At 47.7% G+C, this 12,348-nt stretch overlaps 1 protein-coding gene across 1 annotated transcript in view; it reads left to right on the plus strand.

Annotated features, from left to right (window-relative positions):
• The window catches only part of LOC139572810 (intermembrane lipid transfer protein VPS13B-like), a 920,449-nt gene that overhangs the window by 381,702 nt on the left and 526,399 nt on the right, over nucleotides 1–12,348 (plus strand). Inside the window, exon 20 of the mRNA XM_071395592.1 lies at nucleotides 5,787–5,899. Within this exon, the coding sequence (XP_071251693.1) occupies nucleotides 5,787–5,899 (113 nt within the window). The remainder of the gene's footprint in view (nucleotides 1–5,786; nucleotides 5,900–12,348) is intronic.

The following is a 12,348-nucleotide window of genomic DNA, read 5'->3' on the forward strand; positions in this document are numbered from 1 at the left end:
CTACAGAACATGGGGGAGGTTATATACAAATTACACCCTTTTACTAATTGGCCCTGGTCTAAAGTAGTGCACTATATAGGGCATAGGGTGCCATTAGGTTCTGGTCTAAAGTAGTGCACTATATATGGAATAGGGTGGGTCCTGTTCTAAAGTAGTGCACTATACAGGGCATAGGGTGCCATTTTGGACACCCTTTGTATATATACAGCCCTGCTCTGGTGGAGAGAAGTCACTTACAGTTGCGGGACCCCATCCAGCAGCCCACACAGCGAAGCCCTATTACCCAGCCACAGTGTGGTCTACAGCAGGCTAGGAGACCAACCCACAGGCATGAGGTTATGGTTACTCTGGGAGGGAGGGAGGACCGTGAGAAAGAGAGGGAATAGTGACAGTGAGAGGACAGTGAGAGAGAGATATGACAGTGAGAGGACAGTGAGAGAGGACAGTGAGAGAGGACAGTGATAAAGAGAGAGCGAGAGGACAGTGAGAGAGAGAGAGAGTGCAGTAAAGAAAGAGAGAGGACAGTGAGAGGACAGTGATAAAGAGAGAGCGAGAGGACAGTGAGAGAGAGAGAGAGTGCAGTAAAGAAAGAGAGAGGACAGTGAGAGAGAGAGAGAGAGTACAGTGAGAGAGAGAGAGAGTGCAGTAAAGAAAGAGAGAGGACAGTGAGAGCGAGAGAGAGTACAGTGAGAGAGAGAGAGAGTGCAGTAAAGAAAGAGAGAGGACAGTGAGAGCGAGAGAGAGTACAGTGAGAGAGAGAGAGAGTGCAGTAAAGAAAGAGAGAGGACAGTGAGAGCGAGAGAGAGTACAGTGAAGTAAAGGGATAAAGGGACATCCATCTCCATCACTGGAGCTCCTCACCACCTGGTGACCTAGTGGCTGTTATCTATGGACTCTGTTATTCAACCAGCACAGTTCCCCTAGAGTTACTCACATTAACATAGATCAGTCCCCCTAGAGTTACTCACATTAACATAGAACAGTTCCCCTACAGTTCCCCTAGAGTTACTCAACATTAACATAGAACAGTTCCCCTACAGTTCCCCTAGAGTTACTCACATTAACATAGATCAGTCCCCTACAGTTCCCCTAGAGTTACTCACATTAACATAGATCAGTCCCCTGCAGTTACTCAACATTAACATAGATCAGTTACCTACAGTTACTCAACATTAACATAGATCAGTCCCCTAGAGTTACTCAACATTAACATAGATCAGTCCCCTATAGTTACTCAACATTAACATAGATCAGTCCCTACAGTTACTCAACATTAACATAGATCAGTCCCCTACAGTTCCCCTAGAGGTACTCAACATTAACATAGATCAGTCCCCTAGAGTCACTCAACATTAACATAGATCAGTCCCCTATAGTTACTCAACATTAACATAGATCAGTCCCCTACAGTTACTCACATTAACATAGAGCAGTTCCCCTAGAGTTACTCACATTAACATAGATCAGTCCCTACAGTTACTCAACATTAACATAGATCAGTTCCCTATAGTTACTCACATTAACATAGATCAGTCCTCTACAGTTCCCATAGAGTTACTCAACGTTAACATAGATCAGTCCTCTACAGTTCCCATAGAGTTACTCAACATTAACATAGATCAGTCCCCTACAGTTCCCATAGAGTTACTCAACATTAACATAGAGCAGTTCCCCTAGAGTTACTCAACATTAACATAGATCAGTATCCTAGAGTTACTCAACATTAACATAGAGCAGTCCCCTATATATATTTTTTTCATTACTTTTACCAGATCTAATGTGTTATATTCTCATACATCAATTTCACATTTCCACAAACCTGAACATGTTTCCTTTCAAATGGTACCAATGATATTCAGGTCCTGAGCTACAGGCAGTTAGATTTGGGTTTGTCATTTTAGGCGAAAATTGAAAAAAAGGGTCCAATCCTTAAGCGGTTTTAACCCACAACCCCCCCCTCAGTCCAGATACACCGTTACCCCCCCCCCCCCCCCCCCCCACCCTCAGTCTGATACACTGTTACCCCCCCCCCCTCACCCTCAGTCCAGATACACCGTTACCCCCCCCACCCTCAGTCCAGATACACCGTTACCCCCCCACCCTCAGTCCAGATACACCGTTACCCCCCCCCCCCCACCCTCAGTCTGATACACCGTTACCCCCCCCCCCCCCCCCTCAGTCTGATACACCGTTACACCCCCAGCAACCCCCTCCCCCCCACCCTCAGTCTGATACACCGTTACACCCCCAGCAACCCCCCCCCCCACCCTCAGTCTGATACACCGTTACCCCCCCCACCCTCAGTCTGATACACCGTTACACCCCCCCCATCCCCCCCACCCTCAGTCTGATACACCGTTACCCCCCCCCCCCCCCCCCCTCAGTCTAATACACCGTCCCCCCCCCCTCCACACCGCCGCAGGGCTGAAACAGAAGAACCGGAGAGCGCCAAAGCCCCTCGGAACTCCCCTCGGCTCATCAGAGGTTCCGCTGCGTTCCCTTGTCGTTATTCCGGGACATTCCACGGCACGTCAGAGGCCTCTTCCCTAATCCCCACGGCATGCTGGTCATTATCTATACCATCCCCTGGCATTACCTCAGACACATATTGTTGCTAAAGATTATTAGTTAAGAATAAACTTAACCTCCCGAAAGTCTTGAGTTTCATAGAGATTTATCAGGAGAGAAAATGTTATTCTTGGCTTTGTGGGACACACTTTTAGAACACATGGCTACCTCAAAGGCTGAACACAGGGACATGGTTACTACCTGGCAGTAGGAACATGGTTACCACCTGGCTGTAGTAACATGGTTACCACCTGGCAGTAGGAACATGGTTACAACCTGGCTGTAGGAACATGGATACCACCTGGCAGTAGGAACATGGATACCACCTGGCAGTAGGAACATGGTTACCACCTGGCAGTAGGAACATGGTTACCACCTGGCAGTAGGAACATGATTACCACCTGGCTGTAGGAACACGGTTACTACCTGGCAGTAGGAACATGGTTAATACCTGGCAGTAGGAACATGGTTACTACCTGGCAGTAGGAACATGGTTACTACCTGGCTGTAGGAACATGGTTACTACCTGGCAGTAGGAACATGGTTACTACCTGGCAGTAGGAACATGGTTACTACCTGGCAGTAGGAACATGGTTACCACCTGGCTGTAGGAACATGGTTAATACCTGGCAGTAGGAACATGGTTACCACCTGGCTGTAGGAACATGGTTAATACCTGGCTGTAGGAACATGGTTACTACCTGGCAGTAGGAACATGATTACCACCTGGCTGTAGGAACATGGTTACCACCTGGCTGTAGGAAGATGGTTAATACCTGGCAGTAGGAACATGGTTACCACCTGGCTGTAGGAACATGGTTACTACCTGGCAGTAGGAACATGATTACCACCTGGCTGTAGGAACATGGTTACCACCTGGCTGTAGGAACATGGTTACTACCTGGCAGTAGGAACATGATTACCACCTGGCTGTAGGAACATGGTTACCACCTGGCTGTAGGAACATGGTTACTACCTGGCAGTAGGAAGATGGTTAATACCTGGCAGTAGGAACATGGTTACCACCTGGCTGTAGGAACATGGTTACTACCTGGCAGTAGGAAGATGGTTAATACCTGGCAGTAGGAAGATGGTTAATACCTGGCAGTAGGAACATGGTTACCACCTGGCAGTAGGAACATGATTACCACCTGGCAGTAGGAACATGATTACCACCTGGCAGTAGGAACATGGTTACTACCTGGCAGTAGGAAGATGGTTAATACCTGGCAGTAGGAAGATGGTTAATACCTGGCAGTAGGAACATGGTTACTACCTGGCAGTAGGAAGATGGTTAATACCTGGCAGTAGGAAGATGGTTAATACCTGGCAGTAGGAACATGGTTACCACCTGGCAGTAGGAACATGATTACCACCTGGCAGTAGGAACATGATTACCACCTGGCAGTAGGAACATGGTTACTACCTGGCAGTAGGAAGATGGTTAATACCTGGCAGTAGGAAGATGGTTAATACCTGGCAGTAGGAACATGGTTACTACCTGGCTGTAGGAACATGGTTAATACCTGGCTGTAGGAACATGGTTAATACCTGGCAGTAGGAACATGGTTACTACCTGGCAGTAGGGACATGGTTAATACCTGGCTGTAATAACATGGTTACTACCTGGCTGTAGGAACATGGTTACTACCTGGCTGTAGGAGCATGGTTACCACCTGGCAGTAGGAACATGGTTACTACCTGGCTGTAGGAACATGGTTACCACCTGGCAGTAGGAAGATGGTTAATACCTGGCTGTAGGAACATGGTTACCACCTGGCAGTAGGAACATGGTTACCACCTGGCTGTAGGAACATGGTTAATACCTGGCAGTAGGAACATGGTTACCACCTGGCTGTAGGAACATGGTTAATACCTGGCAGTAGGAACATGGATACCACCTGGCAGTAGGAACATGGTTACCACCTGGCAGTAGGAACATGGTTACCACCTGGCAGTAGGAACATGGTTACCACCTGGCAGTAGGAACACGATTACCACCTGGCAGTAGGAACACGATTACCACCTGGCTGTAGGAACACGGTTACTACCTGGCAGTAGGAACATGGTTAATACCTGGCAGTAGGAACATGGTTACTACCTGGCAGTAGGAACATGGTTACTACCTGGCTGTAGGAACATGGTTACCACCTGGCTGTAGGAACATGGTTAATACCTGGCAGTAGGAACATGGTTACCACCTGGCTGTAGGAACATGGTTAATACCTGGCAGTAGGAACATGGTTACCTGGCAGTACCTGGCTGTAGGAACATGGTTAATACCTGGCAGTAGGAACATGGTTACCACCTGGCAGTAGGAACATGGTTACCACCTGGCAGTAGGAACATGGTTACTACCTGGCAGTAGGAACATGGTTACCACCTGGCTGTAGGAACATGGTTAATACCTGGCAGTAGGAACATGGTTACCACCTGGCAGTAGGAACATGGTTACTACCTGGCTGTAGGAACATGGTTACCACCTGGCTGTAGGAGCATGGTTACCACCTGGCTGTAGGAACACGGTTACCACCTGGCTGTAGGAACACGGTTACCTCCTGGCAGTAGGAACACGGTTACCACCTGGCTGTAGGAACACGGTTACCACCTGGCTGTAGGAACACGGTTCCCACCTGGCTGTAGGAACACGGTTACCACCTGGCTGTAGGAACACGGTTACCACCTGGCTGTAGGAACACGGTTACCACCTGGCTGTAGGAACATGGTTACCACCTGGCAGTAGGAACACGGTTACCACCTGGCTGTAGGAACACGGTTACCACCTGGCAGTAGATGAGAGATACACTGTGTCCTCAAAGGCTGAACACAGGAACATGGTTACTACCAGAGCCTGCTGTTCTGTATGTGTTGTCTGTAGGGGCTGTGTTGCTGGTCAGTGTCCAGGGTATAGCGGTGAACCTGCTGTTCTGTATGTGTTGTCTGTAGGGGCTGTGTTGCTGGTCAGTGTCCAGGGTATAGCGGTGAACCTGCTGTTCTGTATGTGTTGTCTGTAGGGGCTGTGTTGCTGGTCAGTGTCCAGGGTATAGCGGTGAACCTGCTGTTCTGTATGTGTTGTCTGTAGGGGCTGTGTTGCTGGTCAGTGTCCAGGGTATAGCGGTGAACCTGCTGTTCTGTATGTGTTGTCTGTAGGGGCTGTGTTGCTGGTCAGTGTCCAGGGTATAGCGGTGAACCTGCTGTTCTGTATGTGTTGTCTGTAGGTGCTGTGTTGCTGGTCAGTGTCCAGGGCATAGCGGTGAACCTGGATCCAGTCTTCAGTACATGGATCCTCCACCAGCCTCAGAAGAGGAGCAGCAGGCACCAGCAGCCACAGGTAAACACACACACATACACACACATACACACATACACACACACACCACATATATATATATCTGTATAGATATGTGTATATACAGTGGGGAGAACCAGTATTTGATACACTGCCGATTTTGCAGGTTTTCCTACATACAAAGCATGTAGAGGTCTGTAATTTTTATCATAGGTACACTTCAACTGTGAGAGACGGAATCTAAAACAAAAATCCTGAAAATCACATTGTATGATTTTTAAGTAATTCATTTGCATTTTATTTTTGTTCAGCCATATACAGGACAGAGAGGCTGGTTGGATATTAAACAGGTTCAGCTATATACAGGACAGAGAGGCTGGTTGGATATTAAACAGGTTCAGCCATATACAGGACAGAGAGGCTGGTTGGATATTAAACAGGTTCAGCCATATACAGGACAGAGAGGCTGGTGGGATATTAAACAGGTTCAGCCATATACAGGACAGAGAGGCTGGTTGGATATTAAACAGGTTCAGCCATATACAGGACAGAGAGGCTGGTTGGATATTAAACAGGTTCAGCCATATACAGGACAGAGAGGCTGGTGGGATATTAAACAGGTTCAGTCATATACAGGACAGAGAGGCTGGTTGGATATTAAACAGGTTCAGCCATATACAGGACAGAGAGGCTGGTGGGATATTAAACAGGTTCAGCCATATACAGGACATAGAGGCTGGTGGGATATTAAACAGGTTCAGCCATATACAGGACAGAGAGGCTGGTTGGATATTAAACAGGTTCAGCCATATACAGGACATAGAGGCTGGTTGGATATTAAACAGGCTCAGCCATATACAGGACAGAGAGGCTGGTTGGATATTAAACAGGTTCAGCCATATACAGGACAGAGAGGCTGGTGGGATATTAAACAGTTTCAGCCATATACAGGACAGAGAGGCTGGTTGGATATTAAACAGGCTCAGCCATATACAGGACAGAGAGGCTGGTTGGATATTAAACAGGTTCAGCCATATACAGGACAGACAGAGAGGCTGGTTGGATATTCAACAGGTTCAGCCATATACAGGACAGACAGAGAGGCTGGTTGGATATTAAACAGGCTCAGCCATATACAGGACAGAGAGGCTGGTTGGATATTAAACAGGCTCAGCCATATACAGGACAGAGAGGCTGGTTGGATATTAAACAGGTTCAGCCATATACAGGACAGACAGAGAGGCTGGTTGGATATTAAACAGGCTCAGCCATATACAGGACAGAGAGGCTGGTTGGATATTAAACAGGTTCAGCTATATACAGGACAGAGAGGCTGGTTGGATATTAAACAGGTTCAGCCATATACAGGACAGAGAGGCTGGTGGGATATTAAACAGGTTCAGCCATATACAGGACATAGAGGCTGGTTGGATATTAAACAGGCTCAGCCATATACAGGACAGAGAGGCTGGTTGGATATTAAACAGGTTCAGCCATATACAGGACAGAGAGGCTGGTGGGATATTAAACAGGTTCAGCCATATACAGGACATAGAGGCTGGTGGGATATTAAACAGGTTCAGCCATATACAGGACAGAGAGGCTGGTTGGATATTAAACAGGTTCAGCCATATACAGGACATAGAGGCTGGTTGGATATTAAACAGGCTCAGCCATATACAGGACAGAGAGGCTGGTTGGATATTAAACAGGTTCAGCCATATACAGGACAGAGAGGCTGGTGGGATATTAAACAGTTTCAGCCATATACAGGACAGAGAGGCTGGTTGGATATTAAACAGGCTCAGCCATATACAGGACAGAGAGGCTGGTTGGATATTAAACAGGTTCAGCCATATACAGGACAGACAGAGAGGCTGGTTGGATATTCAACAGGTTCAGCCATATACAGGACAGACAGAGAGGCTGGTTGGATATTAAACAGGCTCAGCCATATACAGGACAGAGAGGCTGGTTGGATATTAAACAGGCTCAGCCATATACAGGACAGAGAGGCTGGTTGGATATTAAACAGGTTCAGCCATATACAGGACAGACAGAGAGGCTGGTTGGATATTAAACAGGCTCAGCCATATACAGGACAGAGAGGCTGGTTGGATATTAAACAGGTTCAGCCATATACAGGACAGAGAGGCTGGTGGGATATTAAACAGGTTCAGCCATATACAGGACATAGAGGCTGGTTGGATATTAAACAGGCTCAGCCATATACAGGACAGAGAGGCTGGTTGGATAATAAACAGGTTCAGCCATATACAGGACAGAGAGGCTGGTGGGATATTAAACAGGTTCAGCCATATACAGGACAGACAGAGATGCTGGTTGGATATTAAACAGGTTCAGCCATATACAGGACAGAGAAGCTGGTTGGATATTAAACAGGTTCAGCCATATACAGGACAGAGAGGCTGGTGGGATATTAAACAGGTTCAGTCATATACAGGACAGAGAGGCTGGTTGGATATTAAACAGGTTCAGCCATATACAGGACAGAGAGGCTGGTGGGATATTAAACAGGTTCAGCCATATACAGGACAGACAGAGAGGCTGGTTGGATATTAAACAGGTTCAGCCATATACAGGACAGAGAGGCTGGTTGGATATTAAACAGGTTCAGCCATATACAGGACAGACAGAGAGGCTGGTTGGATATTAAACAGGTTCAGCCATATACAGGACAGAGAGGCTGGTTGGATATTAAACAGGCTCAGTCATATACAGGACAGAGAGGCTGGTTGGTTATTAAACAGGTTCAGCCATATACAGGACAGACAGAGAGGCTGGTTGGATATTCAACAGGTTCAGCCATATACAGGACAGACAGAGAGGCTGGTTGGATATTAAACAGGCTCAGCCATATACAGGACAGAGAGGCTGGTTGGATATTAAACAGGTTCAGCCATATACAGGACAGACAGAGAGGCTGGTTGGATATTAAACAGGCTCAGCCATATACAGGACAGAGAGGCTGGTTGGATATTAAACAGGTTCAGCCATATACAGGACAGAGAGGCTGGTTGGATATTAAACAGGCTCAGCCATATACAGGACAGAGAGGCTGGTTGGATATTAAACAGGTTCAGCCATATACAGGACAGAGAGGCTGGTGGGATATTAAACAGGTTCAGCCATATACAGGACAGAGAGGCTGGTTGGATATTAAACAGGCTCAGCCATATACAGGACAGAGAGGCTGGTTGGATATTAAACAGGCTCAGCCATATACAGGACAGACAGAGAGGCTGGTTGGATATTAAACAGGTTCAGCCATATACAGGACAGACAGAGAGGCTGGTTGGATATTAAACAGGTTCAGCCATATACAGGACAGAGAGGCTGGTGGGATATTAAACAGGCTCAGCCATATACAGGACAGAGAGGCTGGTTGGATATTAAACAGGTTCAGCCATATACAGGACAGAGAGGCTGGTTGGATATTAAACAGGTTCAGCCATATACAGGACAGAGAGGCTGGTTGGATATTAAACAGGCTCAGCCATATACAGGACAGACAGAGAGGCTGGTTGGATATTAAACAGGCTCAGCCATATACAGGACAGAGAGGCTGGTTGGATATTAAACAGGTTCAGCCATATACAGGACAGAGAGGCTGGTTGGATATTAAACAGGCTCAGCCATATACAGGACAGAGAGGCTGGTTGGATATTAAACAGGTTCAGCCATATACAGGACAGAGAGGCTGGTTGGATATTAAACAGGCTCAGCTATATACAGGACAGACAGAGAGGCTGGTTGGATATTAAACAGGCTCAGCCATATACAGGACAGACAGAGAGGCTGGTTGGATATTAAACAGGCTCAGCCATATACAGGACAGACAGAGAGGCTGGTTGGATATTAAACAGGCTCAGCCATATACAGGACAGAGAGGCTGGTTGGATATTAAACAGGTTCAGCCATATACAGGACATACAGAGAGGCTGGTTGGATATTAAACAGGCTCAGCCATATACAGGACAGAGAGGCTGGTTGGATATTAAACAGGTTCAGCCATATACAGGACAGAGAGGCTGGTTGGATATTAAACAGGCTCAGCCATATACAGGACAGAGAGGCTGGTTGGATATTAAACAGGCTCAGCCATATACAGGACAGAGAGGCTGGTTGGATATTAAACAGGTTCAGCCATATACAGGACAGAGAGGCTGGTTGGATATTAAACAGGCTCAGCTATATACAGGACAGACAGAGAGGCTGGTTGGATATTAAACAGGCTCAGCCATATACAGGACAGAGAGGCTGGTTGGATATTAAACAGGTTCAGCCATATACAGGACAGAGAGGCTGGTTGGATATTAAACAGGCTCAGCTATATACAGGACAGACAGAGAGGCTGGTTGGATATTAAACAGGCTCAGCCATATACAGGACAGAGAGGCTGGTTGGATATTAAACAGGTTCAGCCATATACAGGACAGAGAGGCTGGTTGGATATTAAACAGGTTCAGCCATATACAGGACAGAGAGGCTGGTTGGATATTAAACAGGTTCAGCCATATACAGGACATACAGAGAGGCTGGTTGGATATTAAACAGGCTCAGCCATATACAGGACAGAGAGGCTGGTTGGATATTAAACAGGTTCAGCCATATACAGGACAGAGAGGCTGGTGGGATATTAAACAGGTTCAGCCATATACAGGACAGAGAGGCTGGTTGGATATTAAACAGGTTCAGCCATATACAGGACAGAGAGGCTGGTTGGATATTAAACAGGTTCAGCCATATACAGGACAGAGAGGCTGGTGGGATATTAAACAGGTTCAGCCATATACAGGACAGAGAGGCTGGTTGGATATTAAACAGGTTCAGCCATATACAGGACAGACAGAGAGGCTGATGGGTTATTAAACAGGTTCAGCCATATACAGGACAGAGAGGCTGGTTGGATATTAAACAGGTTCAGCCATATACAGGACAGAGAGGCTGGTTGGATATTAAACAGGTTCAGCCATATACAGGACATCGATCTACATGTATCGTTGTAAAACGTGTCTTTTTTCAGTCAGCTCATCTGGTCCGTACCTCCCACAGGGGAGAGAGAGAAGGAAGCACATGTTAGTGATTGACTCAGTGCCAGGGTGAAGGAGACCTGTTCCTCATCTAACCTCGCTGACACACACACACACACACACACACACACACACACACACACACACACACACTCCTGGCTGTCAGGGTTAGAGTGTGAATGCTGAGCTGCAGGATTATCTGAGGCCTTCAGCTGGAGGACAGAGGAGAAGGACGAGGCTTAGTGGGGTCAGGAGGGAGACGGATAGGAATGTTCCCTGGAACATTCTAGAATACAGGAGCGTTGGAGACAGGAGCGGAGCGTTACAGACAGGAGCGTTACAGACAGGAGCGTTACAGACAGGAGCGTTGGAGACAGGAGCGTTACAGACAGGAGCGTTACAGACAGGAGCGTTGGAGACATGAGCGTTACAGACAGGAGCGTTACAGACAGGAGCGTTGGAGACAGGAGCGTTGGAGACAGGAGCGTTACAGACAGGAGCGTTACAGACAGGAGCGTTGGAGACAGGAGCGTTACAGACAGGAGCGTTGGAGACAGGAGCGTTGGAGACAGGAGCGTTGGAGACAGGAGCGTTGGAGACAGGAGCGTTGGAGACAGGAGCGTTGGAGACAGGAGCGTTAGAGACAGGAGCGTTGGAGACAGGAGCGTTACAGACAGGAGCGTTACAGACAGGAGCGTTGGAGACAGGAGCGTTACAGACAGGAGCGTTGGAGACAGGAGCGTTACATACAGGAGCGTTACAGACATGATCGTTACAGACAGGAGCGTTACAGACAGGAGCGTTACAGACAGGAGCGTTGGAGACAGGAGCGTTAAAGACAGGAGCGTTAAAGACAGGAGCGTTACAGACAGGAGCGTTACAGACATGAGCGTTACAGACAGGAGCGTTAAAGACAGGAGCGTTACAGACAGGAGCGTTACAGACAGGAGCGTTGGAGACATGAGCGTTAAAGTGGCCGTTCCACTGGATGTCATAAGGTGAATGCACCAATTTGTAAGTCGCTCTGGATAAGAGCGTCTGCTAAATGACTTAAATGTAATGTAAATGAGACAGGAGCGTTACAGACAGGAGCGTTGGAGACAGGAGCGTTACAGACAGGAGCGTTACAGACAGGAGCGTTGGAGACAGGAGCGTTGGAGACAGGAGCGTTGGAGACAGGAGCGTTACAGACAGGAGCGTTGGAGACAGGAGCGTTGGAGACAGGAGCGTTGGAGACAGGAGCGTTGGAGACAGGAGCGTTACAGACAGGAGCGTTGGAGACAGGAGCGTTGGAGACAGGAGCGTTGGAGACAGGAGCGTTACAGACAGGAGCGTTGGAGACAGGAGCGTTGGAGACAGGAGCGTTGGAGACAGGAGCGTTGGAGACAGGAGCGTTGGAGACAGGAGCGTTACAGACAGGAGCGTTACAGACAGGAG

The sequence above is a fragment of the Salvelinus alpinus genome, chromosome 4 (genome assembly GCF_045679555.1).
Source record: "Salvelinus alpinus chromosome 4, SLU_Salpinus.1, whole genome shotgun sequence".
Classification (NCBI taxonomy): Eukaryota; Metazoa; Chordata; class Actinopteri; order Salmoniformes; family Salmonidae; genus Salvelinus; species Salvelinus alpinus.